Source organism: Coturnix japonica, chromosome 7 (genome assembly GCF_001577835.2).
Source record: "Coturnix japonica isolate 7356 chromosome 7, Coturnix japonica 2.1, whole genome shotgun sequence".
Classification (NCBI taxonomy): Eukaryota; Metazoa; Chordata; class Aves; order Galliformes; family Phasianidae; genus Coturnix; species Coturnix japonica.
In genome coordinates, this window is record NC_029522.1 from 10,894,065 (window position 1) to 10,915,390 (window position 21,326).

General features: G+C 39.0%; 2 protein-coding genes across 12 annotated transcripts in view; one reads left to right on the top strand and one right to left on the bottom strand.

Annotated features, from left to right (window-relative positions):
• Positions 1-3,706, bottom strand: part of ADAM23 (ADAM metallopeptidase domain 23) — a 60,067-nt gene extending 56,361 nt beyond the window's left edge. For all 9 annotated transcript variants that reach the window (XM_015868238.2, XM_015868234.2, XM_015868230.2 and 6 more), the window contains exons 1-2: positions 3,438-3,706; positions 2,237-2,463 (exon numbers count right to left, since the gene is read on the bottom strand). In XM_015868238.2, the coding sequence (XP_015723724.1) occupies positions 2,237-2,463; positions 3,438-3,558 (348 nt within the window). In that variant the 5' untranslated portion in view covers positions 3,559-3,706. The remainder of the gene's footprint in view (positions 1-2,236; positions 2,464-3,437) is intronic.
• A 1,015-nt stretch (positions 3,707-4,721) lies between these two features.
• GPR1 (G protein-coupled receptor 1) overlaps positions 4,722-21,326 on the top strand; it is a 51,646-nt gene continuing 35,041 nt past the window's right edge. For 2 of the 3 annotated variants that reach the window (XM_032445813.1, XM_032445815.1), the window contains exons 1-4: positions 4,722-5,613; positions 8,561-8,648; positions 12,054-12,408; positions 12,989-13,369. The gene's annotated coding sequence lies outside the window, so the exon portion shown is untranslated. The remainder of the gene's footprint in view (positions 5,614-8,560; positions 8,649-12,053; positions 12,409-12,988; positions 13,370-21,326) is intronic. The other variant, XM_032445814.1, reaches the window with a different exon arrangement.

Sequence of the window (21,326 nt, forward strand, 5' to 3'; positions counted from 1 at the left end):
ATTGTAGGAATACTTTTTCTTCGTTGATTACAGTGATTGTTAAACAGGACAGAATAACCAAAATATTCATTATTGTGTTATTTGTGAAACAGATGAAGAGCAATTAAGAAAAAAATCTCAAGCAACAAAAGATGCAAGAATCAAACTGGGTGAGGGAAGGAAAAATTGAGGGAGAAAGGGAAGCCCTAAGCTGTGCTCTGGGAATAGGAAACTTAAAAGAAATAAGTTATCAATAATAACAATAATACTATTAATCCAAACAAGGAAAACAACCAAGTAACTAAGCAAAATATCATGCTGGAAGAATGTAGTCGACATAATTCCAGTCTCCATGAAAACCTAAACCTAAAGACCCATTCTGTGAGAAGAATGCTGTGTTAGCAATGCCTCAGCTTAAAATGGACACTGAGTGAAAAGATCTATTTTACACAATACTCAGCACCACACATACCTAAAGAAATCAATACCAATTCTGTCAGCACTGATTTCTGCAGAGCTTTATCCCAACAGGTAGAGAGAGATAAGGTAGGGCACAGAAAGGATAGGCAATGGCAGCAATGTTCTTTTGAGAATGCTGGTTAAGTAAAGAGAATGGCACACTCTCACCTCTGCATGTTTCAAGAGAACATCACACAGGAAAACTGAAGAAGCAGTATTCCCAAAGGCAGGTCTCCAACCAATTGCACATCCCTTTCTTCCATATTCCTCCCCAATAAAGGACAAAATCCACAGTGTGTAAGTTTATTGAAAAGAGTGCTCTCACTTCAAGGATAGCTCCCCAGGTGCCTGGGGATAAGCCTCTACATTTCCCCAAAGAAAGGAAATACTGTATGACAACACTTGAGAACAGCTTCAGAAGGGAAAACAGAATTTGGAAGATCTACACTTTTACCAAGTCTCTAAGTTTGCATAAATAGAGCATCTTCATTCTGCGTAAGTGTTGAGATGGTAAGGAAGGAAGGTTGATCTTTGTAGTATACCACTGACATGGCTTGTAACATCTGAGACATTTTTAAACACTGTAAATAAAAATCTCGGATGCCTCAAGAAGGTTGTGGTGCAACTTCTGAGGATAGTATTCTTTTAAGTAGTTTAATTCTCCAATACAGGGGCAATTTTTCTGTGCCATCCAACATATTGGTGCATTTTGACGCATTCAAACACACATACTGTATCCAAATTCAATAAGCTATAAAGTAACCTTTCTTCTCTAGAAAATGTCAAAACTATATAACTATTTCTAAGATTATTATGTTACAGCATGAACAACAACACAACACATACTAAATTCATATTCCAAAAGTGGTGTAATTCAATAGGTAAGAACTACACTATAGCTAAGTCTATATACACTAATACACATTACTGTCTTTTACTTCCATGGCAACCTCTTCTTACTCAAACCCTCTATACCTTCACTTTACCTTTTCAACTTATTGGACAAAAATGCTTGTGGCTGTTTTTTTTCTTAAATATAAGTTCATAAATGAATAATGGAATCATTCTAAGGGGTGCCTCCTGACCAATACAGAAGAAGATTACCTCTACATCAAGTTATTTCAGAGAAAAAAGAATTATGCAGTCTCTAGCAATTTCATAAACATTTCTATCCATACAAAATAGAAGACTAAATCAGAAGAAATAAATATATACATGTAACATTATATATATATATATATATGTGTGTGTGTGTGTGTGTGTGTATATATATATATACACACACACACACACATATATATTATATACCCACCAACCCCCCACATCTTGCTTTGATCTTTGCTAGTCATACACTGGCAGGGAAGCAATACTGCATTTATTAGGTAGAGCATGATAAACCCCGTGCCGAATAACTCACATTGTAAGTTCAGGTTTCTAAAGGAAATATAAAACATTTCTCTGTTGTAGAGCAATTTTGGAAGAAGCATTTTGCTGATGATGCTATAAAGTCAAGCTATCAAAATCTGTGCTGGTCAGACAGACTGATTTTGACCAATCACCATTCATTTTATCTACAGTTTAACTACTTAATCACCTTGAAACTTAAAATATTTTTTAATTATGACACATGCAATAATGTTGTTTAATAACATATTTCATATTAATTCCTAAAAACAATGGTAAGGGCCAAAATTAAGTCTTGAAGATCTACAAAAGAAAATACACAACCACAGTTTTACATTACCTATTATTTTATTTTCATTTTTAAATCCCATAGAGAAGTCTCTTTTTACCCTACCTTATTGTGTTTCTGCTGGTGCCTTGCCCTAGTATCCAGGACATGGTAGGGGGTTTCAGAGTCCTTGTTGATGTAATAAATGAGTCTTGAAGGCAGTGTGATTTCTTTCTGGATTGCATTGCTGCGGCTGTTATTTTCACTGTTGCTACTTTTATTCAGTTGAAATGCATTCTCTTCATCTGCCAGTACCCCTTCAGTTCTGCCTGCTGTTTCATTCCAGTGCAGGTCTAAGGAAAAAAGATCCACCAGCCATAAATTACATGGTAGAATATGTTTATTTCCATTTGAAAGTGACACACTTATCTCACAGACTTCTAATATTTAATCAATTACTCAAAAAAAAAAAAAAAACCCAAAAAGAATTTATTCGAGCTAGATCTGATTCACTTTAACAAATGGTTTTTGAAATAACATTAATTATTTAAACGCACATATGTACATTTTTACATACAGTCATGGATAATAAATAATATAATAAATATTTTAATACCTTTCAGCCAACAAGAGGGGGAAAATAAAGCCTGACAGGATACAGTTATGCTCTGCAACCGTGTCAGCTACCGTCTCTTCCACATCAGAAGACACACGTACACATCTACCCAGAAGACTGAGAATGCTTACCACCGTTCTAAGACAAACCGAAGTCTAAACGCACAGGCATCCTACATACAAGGAAGTTCTCAACATCTTTTAACTTTGACGAGAGCCGTCAGCTTCAGCGGCACCTTTTCAGATGCAACGCCGCGTCTTTCCACATTAGAATACAGTCAACGTACAGCGTCAATTCGGCACTGAGCCGACTGGCAGAGCGGCTGGATGCGGTATTCTACATCTCAGCCGCTCAGAAGCAAATCGGGCCGCCTGCAGCCCCGGCGAACAAGTTGGCTCCCCTGTCAGACACCACCTATGTGCCTTTTTGTCGCATACCTCAGCGGCGTGTCTCCTCACACCGCCCTCCTAAAGCACTGCAGCACCGCAGCCACGGGAGCCTCGCGTTTTTCCCGTTTCATGAGCAAGCAAAGGAAACCTTTTCCGAGCGCAGCGTTACATACGGGGGAGCGGGCACGTACACAAAGCTGGAAAGGGCGGAGGAAGAGCTCAGTCGGTGGCAGCGCGTCGTGCGGGGGTTCGTCGCCCAAGAGGGAGGCAGGGGGGTCGGGAAGGGGCGCATGGAGCAGCAGATATACCCAGTCATACCCACCGTCTGCCGCCGCAGCCCGGGAGCGGGCGGAGCCGTGGAGCAGCAGGAGCGGCGCGACGAGGAGCGACAGGAGCGCGGGGCGGCGGGGCCGCCGCAGGGAGATGCTGCCGGGCGGCTTCATGGCTCATAGCGCCCCGAGGCGGCGCGGGGGGCGGCCGACCGGCGGGCAGCGCGGGGCCCTCACCCCACACAGGCCGCGCCCGCGGGGCCGGGAAGGCTGCGAGGGCCGAGCAGGCGGCTCCGCACCGCGGCACCCGCCCGTCCGCCTCGTCGCACCGCCGTCACTGCGAGTCCGCTACCTCACCGCGAGGGCGGGCGGGCGGCAGCGGCGCGCGCGCACCTTCTCCTTGACTCCCCCCAAACCGCACAACCCCGCGGCAGGCGCAGGCGCGGCCGAGCGGTCACCGTCCGCCACAGCCCTTGCGGGTCCCCGCCCCTCCCGGTACGCGGGCGGGAGCCGTCACGCCTCAGGCAGGTGCCGCGAACCGGCCCTCACGGCGGCGGCCGCGCTGAGGAGAGCCCGGCGGCACCTGAGAGCGGGATGCGCGTCTCCTTCGTGAGGGCGGCAGCCATCGGCCTCCAGCGGAGCACGCCTTGGATGAGGATAAAAATAGCTTCAGCCAGGTAGAAGATGAACCTGCTTCTTTGTGATTCTTCCACAGCGTTGGGAATCGGGAGACCTCACAGCTTCATTTCCTCAGAGACCGCTCTGGATGCTGAGCTCTTAGCGTGCCTTTTGCCTGCAGACTCGCAGCATCGAGGAATAGATGCCCTTGATTTGGGTTCAGGTTCAGGCCTCCTTGCTGAGGAAATAATGATGAGTCTCATTTTTGCCCGGAAACCCCTTTTTCCTTTCTCATCCTCTGCTGAGTCCTCTCTTCAGAGGCCAGCCCACATTAACACAGACTTTGTATCACCAAATGCATTATTGTAGCTAATTTAGAAGATCCAAGCAATTTCACAAATCCTTACCACTAAGACTGTTCAACAGCAGTACCATTACTGAATTATTATTAATCAAAATCATCCTGATCTGCACATGCCACTTACCTACCAGCACATGCTGGTCAGACTGAGCTACACATACAAGTTCAAAGTTAAGATTCAGTGGCAGCCAGGAGAGAGCAACAGAATGGCCCATTGTGGAAAGAAAAAAGAGAAAATGCCTTAGAATTGCTGATGTCTGGAACTAGGGAAAGCCTTTACCAGTTCTCTATACAACCTGGTATTCCCTGATATCTATTTTCCCCAGTTACTTTCCATACAACCCAGCTGTCCCCCAGCTCCAGGTGTCACACTCAGTCTCCCACTGGCTGACTGCCGCACTGCTCAAGCTGTGTCTCATGAAGCTGACAACAAGTTTCAGGTAGCCATGCAGCTGGGAGAGCAGAGTCAGCTCCACATGAAATACCCACTAGGAATGACAGAAGCCTTTAATTTTTTTAAAATCAGCTTTCATCTTTGAAAGACACTGAAATGATCCCAAATGGATTGTGCTGTGAATGTCTGACAGCAAGATATCAGAAAAAAAACTGATCATCATAGTAACATCTGCATCCAATGAAAGGATCTGAGATCTATGAGTCAGAGGCATGCAGGAAAGCACTGATAGTTAGTGCTTCAATATTGGCTATAGAGAAAACATGTATTATGCAAGGCAGACATATAACTTTCAGCCTAGGTGATAAAGTTTGCATCATGTCTCCAGACCGTTTCCCAGAGCTTTTAGATTCATCACTTGCTTATCAGGATGGGGTCAGTGAACACATGGATTGAAAACGCAGTGCTGCAATTCAAACATGAAAAGACTTGAGATACCGAACTGCTGATAGCAGTCTTCTCTAGTCACGCTTGACAGCTAGTCAGGAAATGGGAGCCTAGGCTCCACGGTAAAGACATAACCTTTCTACACAATCAAATCTGTTTTCAGGTATCACCTAGAAAAGAAGCACAGCATCAGTGTATTACTTGACTTGGAAAAATTTATATAGAATAGCCTTTCCAAGGAACTTTCTCCTTACGCAAGGCATAAATAACATTGGTCTTACTGACTGAGCATTATGGAAGTGCACCTCACTGGGACATGAGGAAAACTTCTGGATTTCAATAGCAGTAAGACCTCTTCAAGTACCTAACAACTTCAAGAATCACATTAAGCCCTGGAACAACAGAGCAGGTGAGGTGTTCCTATATGTTACTCACAGAGATAAATTGGTTACTAGTTTTATAGAAAAAGGAATATTTCTCTTGCAGACAGAGTGCAGAGGAGAGAAGTTCACGTGGTGCAAACAAATGACTGCTTCATCAAGCAGTAAACCTTTGCAAGAATAGCATAAAACCACCATCAAGTTCACAGTAGTCATGATAATTACAGAACCAAACATCAGAGTGCAATATGAAATATTCAGTTTAACAAGGAGTTTCCAAGCACAGGACTAACCCAGGTTACCTTTGTAATAACAAGGACACCACCTGGATAGTTTAAACTGGTCTTGGGTGACCAATGAGTACGCACCATAGCAACCAGGCAGCAGCAGAGCAGAAGCATCCACTGCTGAGCTCTGCTGTCAAATGAGTGCAGTAGTCAAGCATGGTTATGACTTACTCATACTACTGCAGTATTAGCAGGCTCAGACAGAGGCCAGGGTCTTGCTGCACAAACATTTTCTTTTGATTTGCAGTAGCACATAAGTCAGATAGTGCTGTAAATAACGCAGATCTAAGAGTCCTGAGCAGGAGGGGGTACTAAGCACACAGGGACATTGAGCAACTGTAGAACTTCGCACAAAGCTAACCTGCACAACATCCAGTGTGCACTCAAAAGAAAGCAGTAGCCATTCTGTTTCTCAGCAGGGAAATAAAAGCTAAAACAAATCTGCACTTTCATAAAATATAGTACAGCACATATAAAAACATCAGGTATAATTTGAATAATTTATACTTACAAGAAACCTGGGAATTATAATGAACAGTGCAATGCATTAGTATAACCTTTTAAAAATAATACATCATGCACTGATCCTCAATATTCAGCTATTCTCAAATAACTCCTCAGTGTGATGGAAGATATTTCCATACAAAAAGCTGTTTTGTGTTTTTTTCCCTGTCTTTACATAAAATATGTCAATCCCTCCATCGCAGCAACAGCCCAGCATTTTAATTTTAGTGTTTCACTTAGTTTCATTAAATACATTCCATCAACTGAGGAAGACAGCATAAACATTGCACAAACACAAAACAGAGATTCAGGAAGCAGTTTTTGCTCTAGGTTCTTCTGAAGCAAGCATCGCTTTCCAAACTATCATTCTAAGTGCATGGAGTCCCCACTGCTCTTCACTTTGCAATTTGTATTTCAACCTCACACTGTAGAGGAAGAGCATTCCCCTGTTATTCAGTAGTTCAGAGTTCTAAATACACTTTTCCCTTCCAGTTTCTACTGGGCACAACACTACATTATTATTAGAGAATGCAGTAAAAATGAGGTTTTATTCCATTAGAATTGCCACTCATTTACCAAGCTTTGCTTGGTTAGCATTACTGCTAGCTATTCTTCTCCACAGCAGTACTACACAAATGAACTCTTACAAGCACCATCTGTTCCAGCACCACAGGTTAGAATATACACAGTAATCAGGATTTCATCCCCTCCCTTCAACACCTTAAAATATTAATGGTAATCTGGAGTAAGATAATAAAACGTTAGCAATATGTGGCAAGGGAGAGAACACAGCTGTGCCACTAATACCAAGTCAGGGGTTTTATTAGTTACAGTTCAAATTGTATCCAGGTGAAACCTAGCACCAGTAACATACTTCTGATTGCAGGGAAGATTTATTTTGAATAAACCAATACAAACTCATTTCAGACTAAACTCACTTGCGTGCATACATTCATAACCAAAGGATTTTACAAGATGTTTGCTAGGATACCTTGGCAATGTTAAAACTACTGCATGCAAATGGCTGCATACAATATATTGCAGTGTGGTTTTTTCACCACTGGTGCTAACACTTCTAAAGGCTGCAATTATTCACCATATTGCACAAATTATTAATAATAGAGACAGCAGAAGCAGAAACATGCTGGTCAATGAGGCCATCTAGAACACATTTGTCATCTATTTCAATACACATATACTTAGCAAGTGGAACATAAGCTGCCAGCAGAAAAAGTGCTGCTCTTTTAATAAGCAAGCACTTCTAGCTGCGGCTGTGATATCAGGCCTGGTTCTTGCTAGTTCTTTTCACTCTTGTGTGTTATCATGCAAAAACAGTGTCAAGAAAGAAAAATGGGGAGCCAGGGAAAGTTTCACTTACATATACTTTAAATTTATACTTGTTTAAAAATAAGTGCACACAGTCTGTGTTCAGATCCTAAGGACTAGTCACAGCTGATCAAATACAAGTGGTAGGTTCTGGAAAAAACAAATTGCAGCTACTCTAGTGTGACTTCACAAAGGGAAGGTATCAGCACTCTTCCCTTCACCCATTTGCACATGCAAAAAAATGGACTGATAGGGATCTCCGAGTCATTCCATCAAGCCTGCACTGGGTATGGCATTGTGCATTTCCTTTCATATGTTGTGTTTAAAAGTAACTAGAGGTTTTGGCCTTCCAGTGCCACTGGAAGGCTGCTCCAGAAGCTCAGCATTTGAATCACTATGTAAATCCTCCTACTTCCCAGTCTAATTTTATTCATGCCTAGCAGAAACCTATTTGTTCTTGTGCCAGCACCAGCATTAACAGCTTAGTCCCCCTGCTGGTTGAAATGTCCAGGATGTCAATGCTTACAGCATCAAAGCCCAAGAAGAAATGAGTAAAAATATGAAACTGTAGATGAAAACAGTACGGATGTTATCCTCAATGTAGAGATGGCCTGAATAGCAAGGGCTGCATTATTTCAAGAAGCAGAAGGAATATGGCCATGCCAGTATAATCCTTGCTTGAACTACTCAACCTCGCCGAGAAAAGGAACCTGCTAGCAACAGCTACTAACTGTGGGAAGCTGGTTCTCCAGACACAAAAAAGCAGCATTTTAAAAAGTACTATCGTTGATTATTTATTTATTTATTTATTTTTTAACTGTTCTCCCCAAAAGACTGAAAGAACCCTGCTCTTCCCCAGTATTTGCAGGTCTGATTTTTGGTGTGCATCCAGCAGAGCCCTGTGCTGATGTTGCTGCTATCTCTGCTGCAATCCTGTGTTATGAAAGGTAGGTAAAAATGCTGAATGTTAGTGTTAGTGCAGTGTCAGTCAGGAGAGGAAAACCTTGGTGTTTCCATAAAATGCAGCTCTATGAAATAGGAAAAAATAGAAACCGCTACATCCAATTATGCATTCTGCCTTTTCTCCATAGATAAACTTGGACCAGTTTCCCTGTTCCTTTCCTAATTAGGCATGGGGATGAATCATCAAATATGAAACACTATCCTGAAAGATTCTTATTTGAGGACATATATGGGATTTGGCACCGACTCCTCAAGAGACCCTAAATCAATATCTAAGCATCACTTATGATGAATTTATAAGAAAAACTAGTAAAAAGTTATACTAAAGTATTGCACTAGAGGCATACGATGCCCCTTACATTTGTGTTCCTAAAGGGTATTTTTGTTATATAAATAGCTGTGTTGGATATGGTATAAATGGAGATGTATATCTGTATATGGAGAACATATCAGATTGTTATGTTACCATCCTTCTCACCTCAGCATTTTAAGCTCATTTCCTTAGAAGTCTGATATACAACTATATAACACCATCTTTTGGCTTTGTCTCAGCAACTGGTCCAGACTGATGAGTTACCAAACTTCGCAAAGCTCTCTCAGTTCTGGTGATTCTCAGCACTCACCTACCACAGACACTGTCTAGTAACATCAACATGGCGGTCTTGTAAAATCACAAGAACATTATTCACTGATCCCAGTGAGCACTTTTGATAATTTCTGCAGTTAATTTCTTCAGCAGATTCTTGCTTCCTAAGAAAGCTGCAAGAGAGCTTTCAATTTCCCAAAGATAAAAAAAAATAATATGAAGCCAAGAGTATTTACTAGTTTACTAGACTCAAGCTGTCAATGCAGTAACACAGTGAATGTTCTAGGCGATTACTACTGTTTTGTCAGTTTGGTACGCAGGAAAACGAGACTCCATCAGTCTTTCCTAATGCAGAACTCATCCCTCACACTTTCTGCCTATTTTCTTGACCAATAGCTCAGTCACAAACCTCTACAATGCACAAAATAAAACAAGCTCCCACAACCGTGAGAGCAGATACTCTACACTCGCGCTCATAAGAGCCCCATACAATCTGACCATGTGGATTGGTACATCAAGAACCAACACCTGAGGATACAGAATTATGCTCTTGACTCTGCTGCTTCCATTCTTCCTATCGCCCACGTGAATTTACACTTAGTCACCCTTCAAAGACCTTATTTCCTTACATTCACATGCTCCCCATGACTATCTGGAGTTGCTTATCCCACCGGTTAAGCATAAAGTTTAAACACGCATAATTATGGGTTGCTATTATGGAAATGTAGCAGGTTTTGAATGGAAATTAGAATAGTATTATTGTACTCTGCATGCAGCATCTTTGCAACATACATGATGGAAGAAATGCTAGGTTTTTTTTTGTTTTGTTTTTTTTTGTTTTTATTGTTGTTATCCCCCCTCTACGATTAGACTACTTACGGAGAATTCATGAATTTCCTTTTCTCTAAAATTCCATCCACGTCTTATGGCTAATAAATGCTCCAACTTGAACCATCTTTCAGCTTCTCCTGCATTATTTTGCTGCAGAAAATATTTGCTTATTGTAAGCAATTCCAGAAAATTAGCTGAAAGGGACCAATTTACTGATAATCAAAGCAAAGCAATTATGAAGTTAGTGAGCAAGAATAAAAATAAAAAGAAGTCACAATTCTGAGTAAATTGGGATTCAGACCAAACCATCTTCTCACAACCAAGGCACGCCTCAAACTTGCATTGTATGGCTGCAAAAATTGAGAGCTTAGTCAAAGAAATTGAATTACTCTTAGTTTTTACTTCTGTTCCTACATGCTGATGCTGCATATTGAGTTTGAAGCCCAAAATAACTTCTTAAATAGACACACTCCAAATGGTAAAGATTAAAGCATAAAACAGCAGGGAAACATGACTAAAGACACAAAGCAGATTAATTGCACAGTTTGAAGTACAATCTGACCTCTGCAGACCAAGGTTTTTCCCACTGGACAGTGCTTTCCTGCTTTTACATTAAATTGGCCTCATCCCAGGATTTATGTTGCTCTCCAATACTGCTGCATAATCAATGAAACTTCCATTTACCAGAGAGAGCCTGCTGAGCACAAGATGTCTTTTCCCTTATTCTGGCTACTGATATATTGAGTTTTCTTATAGAAAACTGCATCTTCACAGCCACAGCCGTCTATTGATTTTGCTGCTTTTTAAGCAATACAACAGTCTTTCATAATATTATGCCACCTACCATTTTTATGGATGAAACAATGATGGCTGAATTAATATGGGCACGAAATATCAGTGAAATCATGTTGAGAATTAAAGCACAGTTGAGTTATGTAAGTTCTTTTGCATTATTTTGCTAAGAAACCACAAGAAACCGAGCTCAATTTTAATCCAGCTCTAGGAGATTGGCAACTCAACCGTACATTTCAAAATAACAGCCTGTTTTACAATAGCTAAAAAAAAAAAAAAATCACATTTTCTTGACCCCAACAGTTTTACCCTTGCCTTTCCCACTGTACACTGGAGCACAGTACCCAAACCAGTATAAGAAAAAAGCACTGTTTGTTGTGCATGAGCTCTACCGTGCTTGAAAATTCTCCAGTTTCCAAGCCTAAATACAGGTTAAAGCTGCCAACATGTTTCATGTGACCTCAAATTCTCTGTGGAGCTACCCTCAGCAGTGTGGCCACCTTCAATTTGCCTTCACTTCTATTTTGTTTACTTTTAGAGAAAAAAAATGCCGGCCACAGCTTATTGAGTACTTCACTGCTGGGCTACCAGGGAAGTTGCATTTTGCAATTCCTAGTGTCAGAGCAGCCCTTACAGATGTGGCCACATGACAACAGCCTTCTGTCTGAGCTTCAATAAGCACACAAATTGGCTTAAAGTGGCATTTAAATGCTGGTTTCTGGAACTCTTTAATCTCCAACATGTGCAGAGGTAACGAGTTGCAGAGCCAAAACTGACATCTGTACTGTAAGCATTAATGTGCTTATCCAGTGAGGGTATAAAGCGTAATTTGGTTTATATGAGCTGTCATACAGATGAACCGTAGAGCTCAAGTTTAAAATATTCATGACCATCCTAGCTGTCTCTTCTTTTTCTTCTTCCCCTCCAAGAGAGCAATGAAGAAACAATCTCACATTTTCAGATATAACTATTTGTTTTACAGAGAGAACATCTTTTGTTGGGCTGCCAAGTTTGAGTCATCCCTACAGACTCATTTCTAGAAGCATGCACACAACTGACAGCTGATCACAAGCCATTTCCTAACTTACATAAAGATTTTAAAGGTTTAAAAGCAACCTAGTAAAATTAAGAAACAGAAACCTTTACAATGACAAACATTAATAAAAATTGTCTTCCATAGCTATGAAGAAATACTTAATTCACAGTATGTGGTCACTGAGGAAGCAATGCATTTAAACTGCATGAGAACACTCTGAACATGGAGGTAGGATAACTGCCAGCTTGCTACTGGGCTGCCCTGCTGCCTCTCTGCTGTTTCCTCCATGGCTCTGGTGACAGACCTCACGAGACTCCAAGCAACAGAAAGTGACACGGGAGCAACAGACTCCAACAGCTTCACCACTAGTACTGCTATGAGTAGAAATGCATCCTACTAGCCACTTGAGAGAAAGAGGCAACAAAGAAGCTCTAGACATGTTACTGTACTAAAGAACTAAACAGCTGAAGTTAAAGTTGTTACCACGTACAGAGTTCAGGTAAGCAATCTTTGCTTTGAATTTTCATTTACTGGAGATTGGAATGTAATGGTAAAGTTTCAAGTTAAATACTAAATAGAACCATTAAAGTGATACTTGTTTCATTCTGAGAGAAGGCTATCTTCTCAAATGTAAATGAACATTAATTTGAATTTTCACTTTCTTGGAGAAAACAACATTAATTATAACTTGCAGTATACTGACACCAGGGGAAACATCCATGTAATGCAAGTTCTTAAAGGTTTCACAAATCACCCTCCAGACATTCATATTTGCTGAACAAATACTTGTTATTAACTATCTGAGTAGGGAAACTGAAACTGATTTGCTAGGTGGGGAAAAAAAAGACTTAAAAATTTATTTGGAGAAAGCAATGCTCTAGGGCCTAAGAAGAAGAAAATGAGTAATCCCCTCTATTCCAATTTGTCACACCATTTTTTTCCACCAGAGTATTTTCAGTTAAGAGAACAGATAAGTTCTACTCTGTAGAAGAATAATTAATTTGCTAGTGGATTTTGATAGTATTTTTACATTATGTTTAATTGCAGTCTGAAATCAAACACATTTGTCTTGTTTTCAGTTTTCTACCAGGGAGAATGAAGCTCTAGCTCTAAATGAGCCTATGCCTCTTCAAATGCTGAGATTCTCAGAAGCTAAATGACATGACTGAAACATCTACACCTGACTGCTTCGACTTTGGAATTGCTGGGGAGCAGGTACATTTGTATATGCCAAGGAAACCATGGAGAGGTTAGGAGATGAGATCCAGTCTACCAGTTCTGTGGCCCCTATGAAAGTACCATCCAAGTGAGCCTTCCTCCTGCCAGGCCTTCAAGCCAAACAGAAACTTAGTGTTTCTCTATCTGCTGCTCATAAAACAAATAGAAGAAGCCAGAAAAGAGGAGATGACATATAGCCCACTGCCATTTTATGTCTGAATTAGGACAGAAAACGCTTACTGGTAAGTTAAGCAAACATCAGCTTTCTTTTTGCTTCAGTATTTTTAGTCTACTAGGTGGATCCTAAAAAATGATTAAAAAGAACAGAAAGCTTTACCAAGAACTGCTGAACAGCTGCTTTCAGAATCAGAACGTGAAGTACATTTTAGAGACCAAACCTAGACAGAGCTTTACACCTAAAAAGAATTCCCCCCATCTGCAGTTTCTGCAGTTCCTTTAATATCTACACAACAGCAGCTCTACTGCACTTATGTCACAAGAACAAGTCTTCACATTGACACTTTTTAAAAATAACTCATGAGTAAGATCTTGTTCTCATTTCTATAAAACCTCTCCTCCCAATGATAAAGACTAGTTAATAATTTAACAAAGTAATCCAAGTGTTCTAAAAAAGGCACAGAGCCATTTATATTTAAAGAAAGTACTTAGTAATAGGAGATTAATCTGTGAGAAAGGACTGCATTTCTTTTTTTTAAAGCAAACATTTCCGAATCATTTGCCTAGGCTCTCAACATCACTTGCCTGCAGGTGATTGGCCATTCATTCCTTATCTTGACCACTCACATTACAAAATGATTTGATTGAGAAAAGGGTTGTTGCCTACAGACTAAGGTATGCTTCCACAAGAGGTTAATGCAGCCTGATTCATGCAATTAAGGTCTTAACTCCATCACATTAATCAGGCTCTACCAAAGACACTCTCTGCAATTCTATTTTTCTTAATCTGAAAATATGAATGAATTGGAGATTGTTTCTTCAGTGTACTCTAGAAGATTTGAAGATTATCAAGGGCCACTATTTATTTTGAATGCCAATTTTTATGTATTTGTTTCAAGTCACCTAGGGCCTGATCCTAGTAAACAGCTAGTAAAGACTAAGTCTGGCATCCAGACCATTCAGTCATCTACGAATAGCGAGTGTGTGCATTGATTTGAAACTAAAGTCAAAATTAGTGAACATTTTCAAAATACTGCTTCTAAGCTTAACTCCCATTCCCAGCCTTTAAAACAAGTACAAGACCACTTTATCATGAGAAAACATTATCCAGGAATAACCAAGTAGAAATGGGAAAACAAAATAAAAACATATGCGTCTCCATTGCCTGGTTCGTGCATCTCAACATCCTCTACGTTTCACCTTGCAGGCAGGAAGCACAACTATTTTTACATGTTTTGACTGGCACCTACATCCCAAGATTTTTAATAATCTAAGTTTTATCTTGCCTAAATAGTAATAAAACTTTATAACCTAATCTATGAATGCAGAATACTAAGCTTGTGGATAACTGAAAGTGAAGCCTGAAAGAGAAATTATAGTTCCAGGGCATTTTCTGATTTGGTTTATAAATAGATGGTTTTGACACAGCACTCACAAAAATAAAGCTACAGTTAGCAAGCCTGAGGCAGCTGTGCAGCTGGGAGAAGTGCGTACTCTGGCAGCCGATCTGTGCAGTCGCCTATGTTGTGATGCATGTTATCAAAACACCAGTTAAGAATACAGCAAGAATTAGCATTTCAGCTCAAGGCAGAGTGACAGAAAGCAAGCTTTGATTTTTATGTTATCCAATATGTATACCACTGAACAAAAGCAAGCAAATTAGATTCCTATTTTGGAAGCACAATTTTATCCTTCTTCATGCAAGACAGGTAAATTAATGTGGCAACATTTTCTGGAGATACAAACATTTTTAGAATAATATGTATGAATGATTTTGCCAGACAGTTGCATTAAACGAACAGAAATATTTTTGGAGTCTAAATAGTGGAATGAATACTCCAGTGAATAAGGAATCCGATTTAGGAAATGATCCAAATATTTCTGCAACTGTAGATTTTTGCATTAACACCAGCTGATTACAGACCAACCACATAGATGAATATCGTGGCACAGCTGGAGCAGTCTGACAGTCTAAAGCATTAGAAAACTTTAAAGATTTCAGTTGAAGCTTAGAACCAGGACTCCCAGATCTAATGGAAACCTGACGGTAATCTCTAAGTTGATTTAAGCTCCAACTTACTGCATTCATGTTCTATTATCCTCTGCTGAACAGAGCAGATATGGCAAATCTGAAATTTAATTTGTATAAAAGTAGGACCCACATCCAAAGTTTCAAAAACCTCATTTACTTCAACATAATGATTTGTTGATGGATCTTTGAATGAAGCAGTTTCTAGCCAACAAATAAAGCCTGGCACATGCTTAAATTTGAATGAATAAAGGCTTGACTTCACACAGTATCATGAAGGCCTTTTGTGCTATATTCAAAAATCCCTTTTTAATCAAGAAAATTATTTCCTTCCCCTTTACTTAGCATCTCTTTAAACATTCATTTTTCAGCATAGTAGACACAGACACATAGTTTGCGATCAAAAGAATCCTTTCATGTGTGCTGATGGAATATTACAAGATTGAAACAGAACACATACTTCCACACTGTTTACTAAATAGTCTTGAGCAGTTTGAGATTTATGTAACCTTTGCTTATATAAATGGCATTAAGTTTGAACATTTACTCAAAGAGAAATTTAAAAAAAACAAGCAAAAAGCATCAATGTTTAGTTTGTAAATACTCCAGAATTCATCTAGAAACAAAACGTGCACTTCTCTTGAAAGCACAAACATGGGAAATGGGTATGAGCGACAGCCCACTTTGAAGAATCAGAAACAGGAAACAAAAGTTAAACATAAGGTTATAAACCTGCACCGAATTTCACCACTCAGTTCTTTCATATTTACATTCAGACTGAGCACATGGATTGACAGGAGAAACACAGCTTTAATACTTGACATCAAATTACCAGGAGTATGTGTGAGCTGGAAGTTGACATCCCTCTCCCCTCTCTAGATGTAATTCAGGGACTTGGTAAGAAACATGCAGTCTGATGATAATGGATTCACAAGCAAGCTGTTCAAACAACATCAATTCTTCCCTGTTGCCAAGTAGAGATAAACTAACATATTTACAAAGCAGAAAAACAGCACTATCCTCCCACCAAGGAGGGACTGGGAACTTGAGCTCATGATACCAACATGCCACCATACGCAAACAAGAAAAAGAAAACAAATCCCCATTGTAAATTTAAATATAACAAGAAAGGCAATACAATTACGTGATGTGATTGTAGATTCTGCCCTCCAATAGGAATTTATCCCATTTTTGCACTTAATGGATTTTGAATAATGCAATGAAAAAATGCACTGATCTGTCCAGTATTTCTGGCACAGCTGTTCTACAGCACTTTTATTTACATCCCTATCTATTGAAGTATCACTGGTCCCACTTGACACAGCTTACCTTTTTGCACTACTGTACCAATCTGCTTTGGAGAAAGCAATGGCAGCACAAGTCAGTGAAAGAATTCCATTTTAAACCACCTTCCACAACCCATTCTCATCAGAAGCTATTTAATCTGATTACCAGAAAGTCAAAATATTAGCAGATTAGCACAAAATCAAAATATAATTTCCTTACAAAGGTATGACTGTACAATAGAAACAAGTAAATGTAGAAATACATTTTAAAACTCTCAAAGCTCACAGCAAGCCCCAAGGAAACAAGCCACAGCAAGTTACCCAGAGCATTACATCTGCAAAATCCCATTAAATTTAATTAACACAAATCCGGTTGGAACAAAATATTATACATAAGGCAAAGCGAACTAATACGAAAATCTCAGGCAAAAACAAATGGTTCTGCGAATCTGGAGAACATGATAGGAACACAAGGCTTGCCAAAAGACAGCTGTCAGATTTAATGACAAACATTTTTAACATATTAAACTCATCACAGTCCATGTTTCTGCCCCCTTCATAAGGCTCACATTTGGAAAGAAAAAAAAATGAATATGAAATTTTAACCAGTTATTTTCTGTGAATTAAAATTTTAGTTTTCTAACATGCTCTAAAATTATACAAACTTAGGGAAAACAGAGGACCTAACCCCAGCTGCACAGGGGAGCTGAAAAGAACGTGGCAGCCAACAGAAGATGCGAGCATCACAAGTACATGGGGATACTTGGCCCTCTTTTAAATTTTTCTGGAACAGGCTGAGATGCATGAAGACATAAGCAATAGCTACACTATTACTATATATGTGATAAAGACAAATGACACTGATCACACCCAAATCTCTAAGAAAATAAGAATGGAAAATTCCATGTTGCAGATTCTTTTTTAAAAAGGGAGAACCGTGAGGCAGAAAAAGCGCAGGAAAAATGAATACTAAGTTAATCTTTGTGATAGAACTGTCTGTAAACATACAGGTAGAAAACGTTATTTACAGTTTCGTTACTGTATTATCTTTTAAGCTCTTAAAGAAGACCTGTGCTTACTAACACATTTCACAAAAAACATGGAACTCTGACATCTAAAAAAAATTACTGAAGATAACTCTAGATAATAGTGAACACTTAGGTGTTTCTTGTGTGGTATGAACATCAACTAACTAGTAGGTAAAAATACAGATTCTTACTCCAACTTTATCCTGCCCCAAACTCAACCCAGAAATCCAAAGACATGAAGTACCCGCTTCAAATGCTCAGCATGTTTACTTCTAATTGTACAAAAATTGAGTCTAACACTACTGTGAAGTAGTAAAGAAAAGCAAAAGTTTCCATCATATTTTGGTCAATTGACTGGTCACTACTCTGAATTTTAATGGAGTTGCTTCCAGAGTTTGGAAATTCCTATCAGTAGCCACACATCGCCTTAGAACTTCTTTATTACCCACTTTCTTCTAAAAGAAATGGGTGTGCAACCTTTGTTATACTCCTTTGTATCCTGTAAACAGTTGCAGAAAGGACCAGAAGTAAAAAAAATAAAAATGCTATCCATGTCTTGAGCAAATAAACAAAACATGCCAGGAAAAAGAATGAGGGAACATGAACTGAACTATCACAGAAAGTAAACGGATTTTAACAGTTGTTTGCAAAGGTTCAGGAAAGACAATATTAAAACTGGGGAAAAAAGAAAGTATCTGCATCACATCCATAAGGGATGAAACATGCCCTGAAGACTACAAGCTCATCCTCTTTGCTGTTAGTTCTTATAGCATAGTCTCCAGGCCAGCAGGTACCTCCACGGATGAGGTAGCAAGAATACATCTTGATTTTGCAATTAAATTCTTAATGTTAATAATGACTGAGGTAGAGCATAACCAGGATTTTCAGGTGCAGCAGTGCCAACATCAATGCAGTGCGACACAGTAAATATGGAAACCTGACTAGCTTTAACATGTTGAAGTACATTTTTAAGGATGCAAGAGATTTTAAAAAGCCTGTTTTCAAATGTGAGTATTGGGGAAGAACTGCTTTTCAGTACTCTTTAAGGAAGGAACTTCAACAGAGAAAGCCTGGATTTAAAAACACTAACAACTTATATAAGCTATGAGTCCCATAAAAACCAGTTCTTCAAGAAAATCTTTACAACTTCCAAAGCCAAAGAAACAATTCTGTATGTTAAACCCACTAATGACTCCAATTAACCCAAAATTCATTTCATCATAATTCTCAAGTACTCCTTCAAACACTCTATAAGCACACCATTAAGTGCTTACATATCCCATGAAAGATGCAATCACCAGACTTAAAATTAATGTGAGGGTTGTAGCTCCATATTTAGAAAGTGGAGCCTCATCCTATCTATGTAATGAAGTACTATTTGACAGCACAATAGAGTGCATCTAGGAAACTTCATTCAGCCAAGAACAAAACACATGACAATCTTTAACAATGAAAACAAAGTATATCCTGAAATTTTATGACTTAAGGCCTCAAGAAACAACATGCCTATGCTGCTCAACCATTTATTACTTCAAACTGAATCGCAAGCATGCATCACTGTCACAAATGCTTATGAAAACACAAAGAATTCTAGTGCTTGCTGGAACCAAGCAGAATACAATGCTGATGTTTTAATCAACAGGAAACATTTAAAGTGCTCAAAAATTCAAAACTAGTCAACAGTGTAGTATTTTTGGCCACTCCATCCCTCATTTCTTAAGACAACACCAAATAAACTTTAAAAAAAAATGAGAAATAAAATACAATAAACACTTCCAAAGCATTTTGTAGTGTTCTCTCCATAACAAATCATAGCAATTTGATCCAAGCTAAATTCTACTTACAAAATAAAGAAACTACATCTCATACAAACTTTCTCTTTATTAGAAAAACCAAACAAAACACCAGAATCTGTTTAGGTGAAGGAATGAGTAAATTTATAACTGCTGAACCTACACAAACGAGGAACAAAACTTCACCTTCCGGGCATGTTAAGATTTACACAACAAAGTTTCCTAAAAAATATTATCTGGAATACTACATATATCATTAAGTCATTAGTAATAAAAATAATTGGACTTCAATTACATTAGCAAGCGAGGAACATCTTCATTTTTTAACTGTCCCCAAAACATTCAGAAGTGAAAGTGTTTTCTATTTACAGAATAAATAAGAATTCAGATTATTCCGTTCTCAAACAGATCTACCATAGATGAAAGAGAAAGGAAGACAGCTGAAGAAGTTAAGACCTATAAACCCACCCCCTTCTAGCACCACTCAGTAAAGAAATCCCAAGCAGGGAAGCATAAAGATGAACCTGTTCTCTACACTTCAGATACAGTTACCAACCACTTCCATTACTTCTCACTAACTTATTTCCAAGTAAAATATTCTACTTTATTGTCTAGCTCTTCACAACATGAACAGAAAACAAAACACACCTAAAGGCATGAATGAGGAAAGCCAAGGAAACAGTAAGTCTGACATCAAATAAATGAGGATTCAAAGAAATAACATCTAACAAGATCACTGTAAATCCTTCTAACATCAACATACAATTACAAAAACACATTCTGTTAAACAACCACAGGCAGCAGAGATAAAGAAGCAAATTAAAAAAATATCAGGCAAGAATATTTCAAAAGTTACCTGTTGTGAGAACATGAAACCTATAAAGACACATTGTTACTGGGGCACAAACTCAGCATGAAACTTAAACATGACTTCACCCTAGGTCAGGCTTACTAATATCTGTATCTGAGATCCAGAGAGGTGCATTTTGATAGCACTACTACATAAACATCAGATGCAAACTCAAAAAAAAAAGCTAGAAAACTAAGACATCAAAATTCTGCTCTTGAAGCAAAACTGTCTTGCTTCTAACAGGTTTTCAGTGATACCAGACCAAGTATTCACAAAAAGACCAATAATCCTGTACAGAAAAAAGAACAACACTCACCTAGCTGTTGAAGGGGCTCCCAGGCTGTGCAACGCTCTTCTTCAGCAGCAGACCAAACACAAGTGATGCACTCCCTTCAGTAGCTGCCTCTTATGTGAGCCCAGGGGGCTCCACCTGTGCCCACCCCCTTCCGGTTGGCTGGGGAGCACAGGTGCAAACAATCTGCCTGTGCTCCCTGGGCCAGCCAAACCCCTTCACCTCAGTGGTCCCCTACAGTTAATCAGAAAAACAACTGAAGAACTGCTAATTGCATGGATCAGACATTGAATTATTTTTTTTTAATTTTTTTTTTTTTTTGGGGGGGGGGGGTTGGGGGGCTTTAATACTTTGTTTACCTTATTCCACCTTACAAGTACTTTCATAGTTTTAAAATTATGATATGTATTAAAAATAAGTATGACCACACAGTTGATCAAATGTCCATGCAAACTTTTTTTTTCAAAGCCACTATAAAACATTCAGCATTAATCTGCTACCAATTCAATTCTAACAGTGTGATTTTGCTCATCATCAAGTCACCTTTGCTTATGCTTGTATGTGCAGATATGCAATTACATTGACAAATTCCTTTACCCATTAATGCTAATAAAAGCACCAATCCAAAAATCTCTCCTATCAGTTTCAGTAAGAAAATACTTCAGTGCACATTTTCCATTGCTGAAATCATCACAACCACATGTTGAAGTTTCAGTAAATGCTGCTACTGAACAATGTGGTATT